Source organism: Halichoerus grypus, chromosome 2 (assembly GCF_964656455.1).
Source record: "Halichoerus grypus chromosome 2, mHalGry1.hap1.1, whole genome shotgun sequence".
Taxonomy (NCBI): Eukaryota; Metazoa; Chordata; class Mammalia; order Carnivora; family Phocidae; genus Halichoerus; species Halichoerus grypus.
Window position 1 is genome coordinate 7,007,588 of NC_135713.1, and position 13,383 is coordinate 7,020,970.

General features: G+C 43.9%; 1 protein-coding gene across 8 annotated transcripts in view; it reads right to left on the reverse strand.

The window, feature by feature from the left end:
• Positions 1-13,383, reverse strand: part of SEMA5A (semaphorin 5A) — a 479,512-nt gene that overhangs the window by 62,770 nt on the left and 403,359 nt on the right. For all 8 annotated transcript variants that reach the window (XR_013445480.1, XR_013445478.1, XR_013445479.1 and 5 more), the window contains one exon: positions 3,626-3,773. Coding sequence is in view for 5 of the 8 variants with exons in the window: in XM_036104506.2 (XP_035960399.2) it covers positions 3,626-3,773 (148 nt within the window). In the remaining 3 variants the exon portion in view is untranslated. The remainder of the gene's footprint in view (positions 1-3,625; positions 3,774-13,383) is intronic.

The window sequence follows — 13,383 nt, forward strand, 5'->3', positions numbered from 1 at the left end:
ATGTGTCATCACGCAGCGCTTGTCTTTCTGTGTCTGCCCAAGTTCATGTAGCATGACGTCCTCAAGATTCGTCTGAGTTTCGCACACCGTGCAATCTCCTTGTAAACGCTGAATAGTATTTGATCGTTCGTACACACCACACTTTCTTTATCCACTCATCTGTCAATGGACATTTAGACTGTTACCACACCTGGCTCCTGTGAATAGCGCGGCATTGAACACGGGAGCGCAGATACCTCTTCAAGATCCTGATTTCAGTTCTTTTGGATGTGGAGGGATTGGAGCCCTGGCAGGTCATTGGTGGGATGCAAAATGGTGCAGCTGCTATGGAAAACAGTACCAAAGTTCCTCAAAAAGGTAAAAATGGAACTACCATATGATCCAGCAAGCCCATTTCTGCATGTTTATCCAAAAGAACTGAAACCAAGATCTTGAAGAATGTCAACATTTGGAATTTTAAGAGCAGGTTTTCGAGGAAAAAGATAATAGCTTTCAAAGAGGGCCCTTTACTTGTCTGAACTCAGCTTCTTATTGAGATTTAAATAAAGGCTTAGAGATTTATTCGAAGACAAGAACATAATTATTTCACAGATGACACTTGGGAAATCTCTTCGTAGTATTTCAATTTCAACATGGTGGAGCGAGAAAAGATTCTCGTCTTTTATATCTTCTTCATACTTGAACTTGAAATCAACTCTTCTTCTATAAACTGCTATAAGTCCTCAGGAAATTCGAGTTCTTATCATTTCCACAGACATGTCTTTTGCTGTGTAAATAATATTTCAGTAGCATATGGCCATTTCCAGTAAGCTTGAACTTGGTGAAGCAGCTGGAGTCCAAGAGTAACAAACAGAAACAACGGTGAGAAGGAAAGCGCCAAAACCCCACAGACATCACCACCTTTGATACTCACCGTTGCCCTGTGGGGGAAAGGGACTGTTGTCCCCTTCTTGGAAGAGAAGACTGATTCAGAAATGCCACCTGACTCGTCATCCATATAGATATTGGCAAGTGGATAATCAACTTCATGACTTCCAAATCAAAATGTTACCTATGCTTAATGGCTATTATCTTATAGAAGACCTCCATAAAAAATGAACCTACTTTGTGCCTCAAGATTTATAAACTGTAGCAAGAATCTGATGATCAGTATGTTCCTTTAAGTAGCTATCATTTTAAAATAAACTTAGGGATTTAACTGATGGGATACATTTTCTCAGCAATCCAACAAAGCCAAGCCCCTCCTCCATCCTGTTTCTGTTGCTCAGTGGCGCTAGTACCTTCAAAGAGACAGGAACTGCAGTAAGAGGGAAACGCCATAGAAGAAGAAAAATAAATGTTGTGTTTCTATCATAAAAGAGCAGACTGCTCGAGCACCTGGGTGGCTCAGTTGGTTAAGCGTCTGTCTTTGGCTCGGGTCATGATCTCAGGGTCTTGGGATGGAGCTCCATGTTGGGCTCTCTGCTCAGCAGGGAATCTGCTTCTCCTTCTTACTCTCCCTCTTGTGTTCTCTCTCTCTCTCTCAAATAAATAAATAAAATCTTAAAAAAAAAAAAAACAACGGACTGCTCCGTTGTACCACAGTGATACCTTCTTGGAAGTACATGGTCAAGAAGAAAAAACAAACAATCCCCCCGCCCAAAAAAAACTAAAATACCTAAGAACTGACATTAGGCTCATTGGAAACATGCATGACATTTTTCTGGATTTGAAAACTGATGTTATATTTGTTTCATAAAACACAGTTCTGTGAATTTGGACACAAAACAATAAACACATTAATACTTTAGGAAGACATTCAGTTTTTACCTTTATAATCCGATGTATCTCACACACACACACATACACACACACACATTCCAGTGACTACATAGGAGATTTGCTATACTTTCCTTCACACAACTCTTTCTTTCATTAAACTGTTTATAAATATAACTATTGAAGTCAATTTGTAATAAGAAAATGAATGACCTGAAATGTTTTCTGAGTTCTTTGTACTGAAAAGTTTTAGAAACTAAAGTGCAGGATCCACTCAGGTCATCAATCCCTGCAGATTCCCAGCTGATGAGACAAAGCCTGATACGTGAGTGGGGAGCCCCATCTCTGACACTGAGCCACCAGAAGCAGGAAATGATGTATTTCAGCAAAGAATAAACCTACCCCCTTTGAACTGTTTTCCTAGAGCAACTGAGTGTTCACGGACTTACCTTGCACATTTTAATAAGTTTCAGCCTCTGAAATATCAATAAATACATCATTCTAAACTGGCACTAAGATTCTTCATGGCCAAAATTTAGTTCAGGCCAACCTGGAAAGAAGTGCTTCTAGAACCAATAAGAGCTTCTATTAAAGCTACCGCGATATTTGCCAGTGTGAAGGGGAAGGAATCTAATTGCAAATCCCAGTAACAGAAATCTCCTTGGTTTGGGCATATCTCACAAAAATGCCCACACCCTCTTCCTCTCTCTGAATTTTCCAAGGCTATCTGGAGTGTGTGGTTGTGCACGTCGCAAAACCAAGCTTTACTGCAGCACAAAAACATCGCTCAGCCTCATGGACCAAGGTTATGAAAACGATACAAAGAACGACTGGAAAGGTGAGGGAGGAAGGATGCCAAGCCAGACCTTCCCACGCGGAATGTCTCCCCCAGCACACGCCCACCCACCGCGTGCACTCCGCGGCGCCAGCCGGGGTAGCTGAACCAGGTGGAAGCCCAGCGCCCTTCGGCACTCAGTCATTCTTACAGGGGGCGCAGGAAGAGCAACAGCGGGCCTTTGGAAAGGTGCTTGCACAAGTGGAATTTTATTTAAGGATTTAGTGTCAAAAGAAATATGACCTGCTAAGGCAGAAGAAAAACAAAACTATGCGCTGTCTTTGATTCCCTCTGAATTGGCCCCAGTGTGCCCTGACTACAGCTCCATAAAGTCTCTCAACCCTCAGTGTTTCAGGTTCGTTCTGCATTCTACACCTTAGCGTGGTTCAGTGTGGAGACCTTATACGCCACTTTCCCACATCAAATATAGTGACCACAGGTAAGCAGATTGGAGCTTTTGTCATAGCTCACAAATCAGAACTGAAAAACTCCAGGGGCAATTTATCCCAGAAGTGAATATTTAATTCAAGAAGCCTCCAAGCTATTATGAACTTCCAGTATTTCCTCCAAATATTCTCATTAACTAGAGAAACTTACATGATTTACAGCACACAGTGCATGCAGAGTATCTTGTGCCTGGGGATGTCATGTTTACAGAGCATTTCATGTTTGTAGAGCATCTAGTACCTGTTGAAAATCTAACGTTTGCAGACTATCTGCTGTGTGAGAGCATGTCACATCTGTAGAGCATCTACTGTGTACAGAGCATCCAGTGTCTAGACAGGTCATGTTTACAGAGCATGCAGTGTTTGCAGAACACCTAGTGGTGTTTGTAGAACACCTAACGTTTGCGGTGTATCAAGTGTGTGCAGAGCACCCAGTGTCTAGACATGTCACACTTACAGAGCATGTGGTGTTTGCAGAACACTTAATGCTTGCAGTGTGTCAGGTGTGTGCAGAACACCCAGTGTGTGCTGGCTCGGGACACCCAGCTCTAGGTCATGGGCTGGGAACAACGAAGTTCATACTCACCACATTACAGCCCGCACAGTCAGGTCCATTCTCGCAGGTCCTGCGGCGAGCTTGAATACCACCCCCACACTGGGCTGTGCACCGTTCCCAAGGACCCCAGCCTGTCCAGAACATGTGTGGGGGGCATAGCAAATGCTCGTTGCAGTATCTGTGATGGGGAAACCAAGAGGAAAAGGAAACTGTTCAGGACAACATGAAGCCACAGACCTTTCCACGGTCCGTCCCTGCACTGATGTTGAACACATGGGCATGCTCCACGTGGAGGGGCTCTGTGAGTGTGGAGTGGTGGCGCGGTAAGGGGGGCAGACGTGGTGGCCATGCTGTGAGGGCACAGACAACGGGATGCACGGGACACAATGAAGAAAATGCTAAACTCACAATGCAGGATGGAGCTTCCTGTGCAGCCAATTAGAGGAGAAACAAACAAAACAAAACCCTTCAAATAGACACCCAAAAATGAGAACACATAGAGAATATCTAGGTAGGGCATTTATCTTCTAAACACAAACACTGAAAGATAAAGTAGGTTGTGGACACAAAGTCAGCAAAAGTGTATTTGGAATTCATTTCTCATTCTTGAACCAAGTAAAGCTCCATGATCCTATTAATATAAATTAAAGAAAAGTTAAAACCTGATTTTAGCAGGAGGACTCATGCCATACACTCCTTAGGTTATTGTATTTTTAAATTTATTTGTAGACTCTCAAAATGATGTCAAAGAACCTTAATTTAAAAGGCCACCAGTTATTCCAGAAAAGTTGAATAACTATTTACAAACACTGGTCCTATTTATATACTCTGTACTTCTAAATATACATTCACATTGTCAATTACTAGCCAACTCTACAAGGCTTTCTTTAGCCTTAGATGAGTCAAATTTCTCCTCAGCCTTTAATACTACAAGTGAAATGAAGCCAAATGAGAGAAACAAATGAACAAACAAACAAACAAACAAAAAACAAGAAGGAAACAGCCTGGCATTCTATAGGTCACAGCCTCTAGAGAGGAAGAGATTGCTCTACCCATAAGCAAACGTAGTAAGACATATCTGGCCATTTAAAGGACTATTTAAATTCAGTTCTCCATCTTCTAAACAGAAATTTAGCTGCTAGAGGACAGCAGCATGCAAGACTTTTTCTGACATCTCTCTACCCACCGCATCTGGATTCAGACACGAGGCAGAGACTCTTATCTGTGAGGTTAAGTCAGTCACTTGTAATGTCATGGTTATTAATAAACGCTAAATCCTGCAGGGCATTACACAAAGGACATTACAAAGCATGTTTCCATACAACAGGTGTTTACAACCTAAGATGAATACAGGGAAATGGGCACAAGCCCAGAACAGAAAATACTATCTTAATGAGTAGAAAGTAAGGACAAATGGTAGCTGGTTTCCAGAAACCAGGACAAGTCATTTGGAGAGCGCGGTTTCCAGACAGCAAATGCTGATAAGATTCAAGTGTTTTTCCACCAAACCAGGAAAACTCTGTGGAGAATCTGAAGACCTCAGAGCCCGGCCAGGCCAAGGGGAGCCCACAGGATGAGGCAAAGCGAGCCATGGCCGCCATTGTGGAAAAGAACAGAATATAGAAATAGGAAGAGTGAAGTTAGAAAGGTGACCTGGGAGAAGAGAACAGAAGAAGGTGACGGGAAGTAGCATCACCTACTTTTATGAGGAGGAAGAACTTGAAACATACTTACAAGGAATCAAGAAAGTCCCACAGAGCTCGAGAGACAAAATAGCACCGTCCGAGTTCCAGAGTGAAGACCAGTCTCCAGGGATTTCTGCCTCATCCCACTGGTGGCCTGGAGCTCCCTGGGATTTCAGGAGCTCTCCATGCGTTAAGTGTGGGGTCCAGTCTCCAAAAACCCCACCAGCAGGAAGAGCAGAGGGGGCAAATGCCAACCAGGAGAGAATGGATTGCAACAATGTAAGGGAGAGGTGTTCCAAGCTGGACAAACATGATGGTGGTGGAAAGAGGAAAAGGGACGCACTTGGACTTGGTAGAGTGGGGCGAAGGTGTGGCAACTGTGTGAGTGCAGAGAAAAACAAAGAGACGAACAGTAGAGTCACATGTCAGCCTCCCATTTGTGGGAACGTGGGAGACATGCGTCCTTCTGGGTAGAGAGAGCTGAGATGTCATGGCAGAGAAGCCTCCAAAGGCAAGAACCACTAAGGCACATGGTTGAGTTTCTCTAAACGGGTCACCTAGAAGACTAGTCAATGGAACCGAAAAATCCTCTCTCTTTCATCTTCTCAACTTTTAAGAAAGAGAAGCATTAGGTTTCCTTCTTCCAGAGTCATACCCAGCCTCCCAGGGCTCTGACTCTCAGAGTTCAGGGCCATGGACACGCTTACGTGGAGGGGAGAAAGGGAAGGAATTTTCTAATTAAGAGAGTGGGATCTCTACATAGGAGAGCCAAAACAAAATTGAGGAGACAACAGATGAAAAGAATTTGGCCTCAGGAAGCATGTGCAAACACGAAGAATTGCAAGAAGGAAAACATCCTTGACTACCCAGGATTATTAACATATGTGTCGGTGCACAGAGTGTCCCAAGAGGAAGGTGCCATTCAACAACACGTTTGGGAGAAAAGAAAACTCAGAACATCAGATCTGGCAGCATTTGATTCAAAATATCCACAGGTACCTTCTCTCACTGTGGATAAATTGAGAAGTAGAAGGCCACCTCCCGTTTCCAGGCCGATTCACCGACATTTAAAAGGTATAAACTACCAGGACTCCTTACCCTCATTTTAGCTTTCAGAAACAAAAACAAGCAATAAAAGAATAGAGAGGGCAAAGGAAAATCTTGCTAAATATGCTTATAAAACACTTGGCTTTTAATAAAAAGCACAGCAAGGGAGTTACCATTTTCCCAAAGCAAAACACATCACAGCGCGCAAATACTTTCTCCCATCTGCCCATGGCAGGCCACCTCTGCAAACACTCAGCATGTGGGTAGAGCTGAGTCTACCGCAGGAGAGCCTGAAAACTGCGTGGAGCACAGCACTTGCGATCAGTGTCAATAAATGAGATATCTGGCTGCGTTTTAAAGTTGTCCACCACTTGCCTTCCATTTTTCTCTTTCTCTTGTTAAAGCAGTCCTGGGAAAACAGCTACGCCAAGATATGTGACTATGTCACCCTCTGCGAGGCAGGTCAGGAGGGAAGTAGAAATTGCTAGGCTAGCCAGCTCTGCCCCTTCATGTCTGGGTTTGCACTCACAAATCCACCCAGGAGAGTCTGGTCAGAGGCAAAGCCCTTATAAGGCTCAAACCCTGAATTCCCCACAGTTTCACGGAAGCAGTGTCCCTCCGACCCCCTTGCGCCACCACCCCAACCAACATGTGCTCCTGACAGATGGGCCTCTTGTTAAACTACCCACCCGAGTCTCCAGCATCTTTCCCGGTCACAGACAACAACGGGGATCAGCAGTTAGTTACCTTGGCAACTCTGCTTGTTCAAGGATTCTTATTAATTCATGAATAAAATATCTACACAACGGGCCAGCCAGTGGTTCTTCATTTCTCTAGTCCTCTACACACAGCTAGCTTTTGCCACATAACAGCTGAACATTGCTGATGGTTTAGTGGCTCTCCTGGATCTCTAGTATTTTAAAGCACTGAAAGTCACAGATGTATTTCGTGATGCATTAAAAATTAAGATTTTAATTTTGCCCATGACTGCTCATTCTCATTTTGCATTTAAAAGTGAATTAATAAACCAGCAATATTTCTCCATAAATTATCAATTTTTCCACAAACCTTGTCTCTGTGAAAAGAACAACCTTTTATAACCCCATGTGGACTAGATTCTCGACATTGTATCACTTCTGGTCATATCTCTTCATGCTATGAGCTGCGTTCTGCTCTGGTTTGGTCCGTGCTAGTTTCTCACTGCAGCCCCTGCCCACCTGAACCAGCCAGGACCCTGTCAGAGCCATTTTCTCCTGGCTTGGCTCAAATGACTGTCCCTTTCCTGGTCCATACTGGAATAATCAAATCTCTGTGGTACCGGAGAAACTATACATACACTGAGTTCCTCCTACTATTAACTTTTACCCCAGGAGAGAGCTAAGAGAACCCATGACGGGAGAGGAATGACTTGTAAAGGAGAAGCACTTTGGCTTGCTAAGCAAACACACCCCAGGGAGACAGAGAAAAATATAATGAAAAATCATATGATAAAAAAATAATCAAATAATAAAAAACTTATAATAAGCCCCCATTGGTTCCTGGGACTCTTAACTTTGATAATGGATTGGGGGCAGACTCTAACGTGGTCCCCATGTTCCTACCTCCTGGAAGTCACACCTTGCGTGATCCCCTCCCACTCAGTGTGTGTGGTGGGGGGGTGGGGGGTGGGAGGACATGTGACTTGCTCCTAACCAACAGAATATGACAAAAATGACAGGATATCACTTCCATGATTAAACCTACATAAGACTGCAATACCCTTTTTTTTTTTTCAAGAAAACTCTCCCCCAACCCCCGCGCCACGGCTTTGAGGAATGAATGGCCCAGGTGGCGAGGGGCTGAGGGAGCTCAGTCTGACAGCATCTGAGGAACTGAACGCTGCCGACAACCACGGGATTTGGGAAGCACACCTTCTGCAGTCAGGCCTCAGATGAGACCACAGCCATGGTCTACGGCACGCCGCAGCCTCGTGAGATCTTGAAGCAAAGGACCCAGGTCTACTGTGTCCAGGCTACAAACCCATAGAAACTTTGAGCCAATACACACGAAATGTTTCAGGCCCCAAGTCAGTGGTAACATTGTTATGTAATGACTCCTGAAACAGATTTTGGTGCCCTAACATGCAGTGCTACTGGAGAAAATACCTAAAAATGTGAACGTGGCTTTGGGACCAGGGAATGGGCGGATGCAAGGAGAATTTTGAGGATCATGGCCGAGAGACTTTGAGGATGCTGCCAGTGAGGCTTTAGAAGAAAATAGGATAAGACCTAAAACTCAGCAACAAAACCAACCCAATTAGCAAATGGGCAAAGGATGCGAACAGACTTTCCAAGAGTAGACAAATGGCCAATAAGCACAGAAGATGCTCAACATCAGTAGTCCTTCAGGAAATGCAAATCAAAGCCACAATGAGATCATTGCTTTATAGCTACTAGGCTGGCAAGGAAGGAAGGAAGGAAGGAAGGAAGGAAGGAAGGAAGAAGGACGGAAGGAAGGAAGGGAGGGAGGGAGGGAGGAAAGAGAGAACGAACAAGTGTTGGCAAGGGTGCGGAGACACTGGAAGGCTCACACGCGGCTGGGAGGAATGCGCGGTGGTGAAAGCACTGCAGAGAACGGTGTGACAGCTCCTCAAAAAACAAAACACAGAATGACCATAGGACCCAGCAAGTCCACTTCTAGGTTTACACACAAAAAAACTGAAACGGGGACTTGAACAGACACTCATATGCTAGTGTTCACTGCAGCATTATTCACAATAGCCCAAAGGTGGAAATGACCCACCTGTCAACCAACGGGGAAAGAGGTAAATACAATACGAGATAACCATACGGTTGAGGATTATTCAGCCTGAAAAGAGGAATGGAGCTCTGACACATGGTCCAGCCTGGATGAACCTTGGAGACATTATGCTACAAGAAATCAGCCAGACACAAGGGTGCAAATAGCATATGATTCTATTTATATGAAATATCTCAACAAGGCAAATTCATAAAGAACATAGATTAGAGGTTACCAGGGGCTGGGAGGACGGGAAAATAGGGAGTCACTGCTTACTGTTTACAGGATTGGGGTGATGACAAAGTGTTGGCAACAGATAGGGTTATAGTTATACAATACTGTAAATGTAATTAATGCCACTGAGCCGAACACTTAAAAATGGCTAAATGGCAAATTTGAGGTTAAATATATTTTACCGCCCCCAAAATTCGAAAGAAAAGAGGAGCCCAGGATTGGAAACTAGGGGTAGGAAGAGCCTTGTGACATGAGGCAGAAAGCTTCCAGGCTGTCGCTGCGGTTCTATGGAAAGCAGAACACGTCAGTGTGAAGTGAGTTACGTGGCCAAGGACACTTCCAGGCAAAGTGCTGCCCAGTGTCTTCTTGCTGCTTATGGTAAAATGTATGAAGAAAGAAAAAATATTGCAGGAAGGAATAACAAACAGGAGGGAGCAGGATGGACTAATTATGGAAATTCTGAGTCTCTCCTGATGGCAAATATGCTACAATTAATAAATAGCTCTGAGCATTGTCAGAGTTGGCAGAGAGTAAAAAAACCGAAGGTATGAGGGCACAACCTTTTGTTAAAACCTCAGAAAGACCAAAGATCAGAGTAGTTACACAAAGGAGGTCAGGAGCAAGGGTGTGCCTCCCAGATGGTCTCTGTCACAAGCCAGCCACAGGGTGTGGTCCCTCAGCCCTCAGGAGGATTCCCGGCTGGAGAAGGGCTATCTCAAAAAAGATCTGTGGGTGTGGATTTGTTTACTAGAGTAAACCTCCAGGAAATCCACAGAAGACCCATAAAGTTTATTTCAGCCAAAATACCAGCTTGCACTGAAATGTACGGAAAAAGTACAAATGGAATGAGGTTGCTAGAATCCAGACTTCTACTGGCAGGAAACAGGTTGGCACAACTACCCAGCCGCAAGCACATGCTAACTTCCATGAAAAAGAAAAGATGATTCAGGAAGCAGAAATGAGAGCCCAGAAGGCTGAGCCAAGAACCATGCAGAATTATGCACAGGCCTTGAAACTTAATCGAGCAACTCCCAACACTTGTCTGGCTAGATTTCAGAATTTCTATGGAGCAGTGATTCCTCTATACTTTCCACCCCCCCCACCCCCCACCCCCCCCCCCCCGCCTTTGAACAGAAATGTCTGTAGCTGTTACCCTTTGCCTCGCCCACCGTCATATCCTGGGTGTATTGGTGGTGGATACCTTGACTCTGATTTTAGAGGCTGACCGACTGAGAGGAACAACACCCAGAAAGCCTCATTCTTATCTGAGCCTGATTTAAACAATAAAATTCTGGAATCTGGGGAGATGATTTAATGGTATGAAACTTCTGGGGACCTTGGGAATAGGTGAAATGCATTTTGCATAGGGAAGGGACACGAATGACCGAGGGACATATAATTGTGGCAGATACTCCAAGGTGACCCCAATGAGCCTTGCCTCCCGGTATTCATGCCCTGCGTAATGTCCCCCTCTTGAGTGTAGGCAGGGTCTGTGACCTCTAAACAACAGAGTATGGCAAGGTGATGGCATGTAACTTTGCAACTGCACTATACAAAAGCATACTGCCCATCCTGGGAGGAGACTTTCTTCCTTGCTAGATTTAAGGAAGAAAGTGACCGTGTTGGGAAAGCTCGTTTGGCAAGAAACGGAAGTTCTCAATTTGACGGTCCATAAGGGACTAAATGCTGACAACCACAACCACATGATCTTACAAGCAGGTCTTTCCCCAATCAATGCCCAGATGAGACCACAGCTCTGGCTGAGCAGAGAACCAAGGGAAGTCATAGTGAAACTCCTCATCCACTAAGACGGTGAAATAATAAATGCGCGTTGTTTTACGCCATGAAGTTTCTGAGCTATGGTTACAGAGGAAGAGAACACGAATACAGATAATGACACTTGCATTTTGATAGTATTTACACAGAGGTCCATTGTTTCATCCTTGTTAGTGGCCTCTTTGGGAATCAGTGCTTCTACCGGGTTCTTGGTACTCAAGAACATCATTTGCCAGTAAATTTTAGAACAGAAAAACAGTGTCCACATCCTCTAAAGTACATGTAAAAGATAAGTTAGATTTTCTTTATCCGGTCCTTCAGAAAAAACAATGTGATACTTCTGAGATTTTTGCTGCCATAAAACTCCCATTGAATTACTCCACATCCTGGGCATTTGGATCCAAATGAAGTCACTAACTATCATCCTGGCCTTAACTTAGGGACTTTATTGGGGTAATCAATTTATTCACTCGAGGCCACTTGGGAGCTCTTTGGGGTTGATGGTGTTTAGAGCAAAAGGGTGCAATGGCATTACTGTGTACCTGTCTAGTCATCATTCTTCTGTGCCTCCCCATGGAGGCCAGAATCTCCTCGAATTTTAGTTCTCAAACATCTAAGGGATGGTGTTCCCTTATATTACGCAGGTGGAGACAGCTCCCACATAACAGAACAAAGAAATCTCAGAACTGTTTGCTTGTGAAGACCAAGAAACAGATATTATGTACTGGTTTTTTCTAGATTTCATTAACCTTTTGATAGCCTGATAACCCGTGAGAAAGGCTGTTCAATGGGGAAGCTTCAATTGTATAAAAATCTTACAGAGTCCCTATTCTTACCATCCACGTATTTGTTATATACATTCAAAGATTCCTCTATTAACAAAATATGTATCTTGTCCAAATGAGAATTTTTTTTTTCTGTAAAAAGGGAACATTTTAAGTGTAAGTCCCCCAAATATGCTAGCCAACCTGATTTTTCCCTGAAAAGGTAGTAGCTTTACAAACAATCCCAAGCGCATACAGAATGTACGTATCTGTTGGCTGCAGTGCTAAATAGCATCTTCCTTCCCGTGCGCTCAGCTTAAGAAAGGTGCTAACAGGCGTTAGATTTGCAGAGGTGCTGGGTCTGCAGGGCAGCGTCACACTGACGAAGGTGACTTGCCCTGAATGGGCTGTATTATGTGACAATGCACAGAAGTTTAAAACCTCCAAACAATTTTAAATCTTACAAAGTTTAGAAATAGCAGGGAGACAATTGGCCCATAATCGGCCTTCCCATTTCTCAGCTGGTATTGGATTGGAAATGATAGACTTCCACAAGACTGTCTCGGGGGACTACTTCAAAAATGACCAACCTTGCTTTGTAAAAATCATTTTTCATTTTCCTCTGAGACAAAAGGAATGAAATCTTAATTGGCAATTTAGGAACACAGGGAAGAAAGAAAGGAATGATTCTCCCAGGTTGCTTTGAGGTCGTAATAAATGCCTAGCAGGGAATTATCTGTAGAGTAAACCTGTTGGTTTTGTCCATATAAATATTGATCACATAGCAAATAACTGCATACGGTATTTTTATAAGAGGCTCTCACTGAACCCATATGACCAGACAAAATCCTTACTACATTTTAATTAAAAGGCACAGAAAGACATTTTGTTTCACATGGATCGATACAATACATTCCTATTAGTATGGCAGAATAAAACTCCTGAGTGATGTGAAATTCACCTGCTTGGATTTTCTCCCAACAATCATAAACTAGAATGTACTTTACATATGCAAGAAAGAGCCAACTATCACCAACTGTGGATTTTATGATGCCAAAGCCAAATGTCCGATTCTATGAAAAGCAACAAACTGTTCAACTCGAGACTGGACAGAACCAACCCCCCACCCCCACCCCAGGAGCTGAAAGCTTACAGTACAAGTGGAACACGATGCCCCTTTGGGTTCTACTGCAGCTTCCCTGAGGGTAGGAGTTAATAGAGGAGTGTGTGGTTATAAATACACCCAGACTCTATGTTCTCACCTTGCTCCAGCTGCTTGATTTAATTCTGATGGAAAACTCTACTTCACCCGACTACTACCATCGGGACCCAGGGCCGCCTTAGGTCCTCCTTGGAACTGCAGCTTTTGAGACCCGGTCTAGTTGAATTCTAACTGGAACAAATTTTCTCCAGCTGACTCCCTTTCCGAGTCCCCAGGGAGCCCAGCACACAGGTGCCCACTGTCCCTGCATCTCTGCTCCCTTGGGAACTGCTCCGCTAGCCA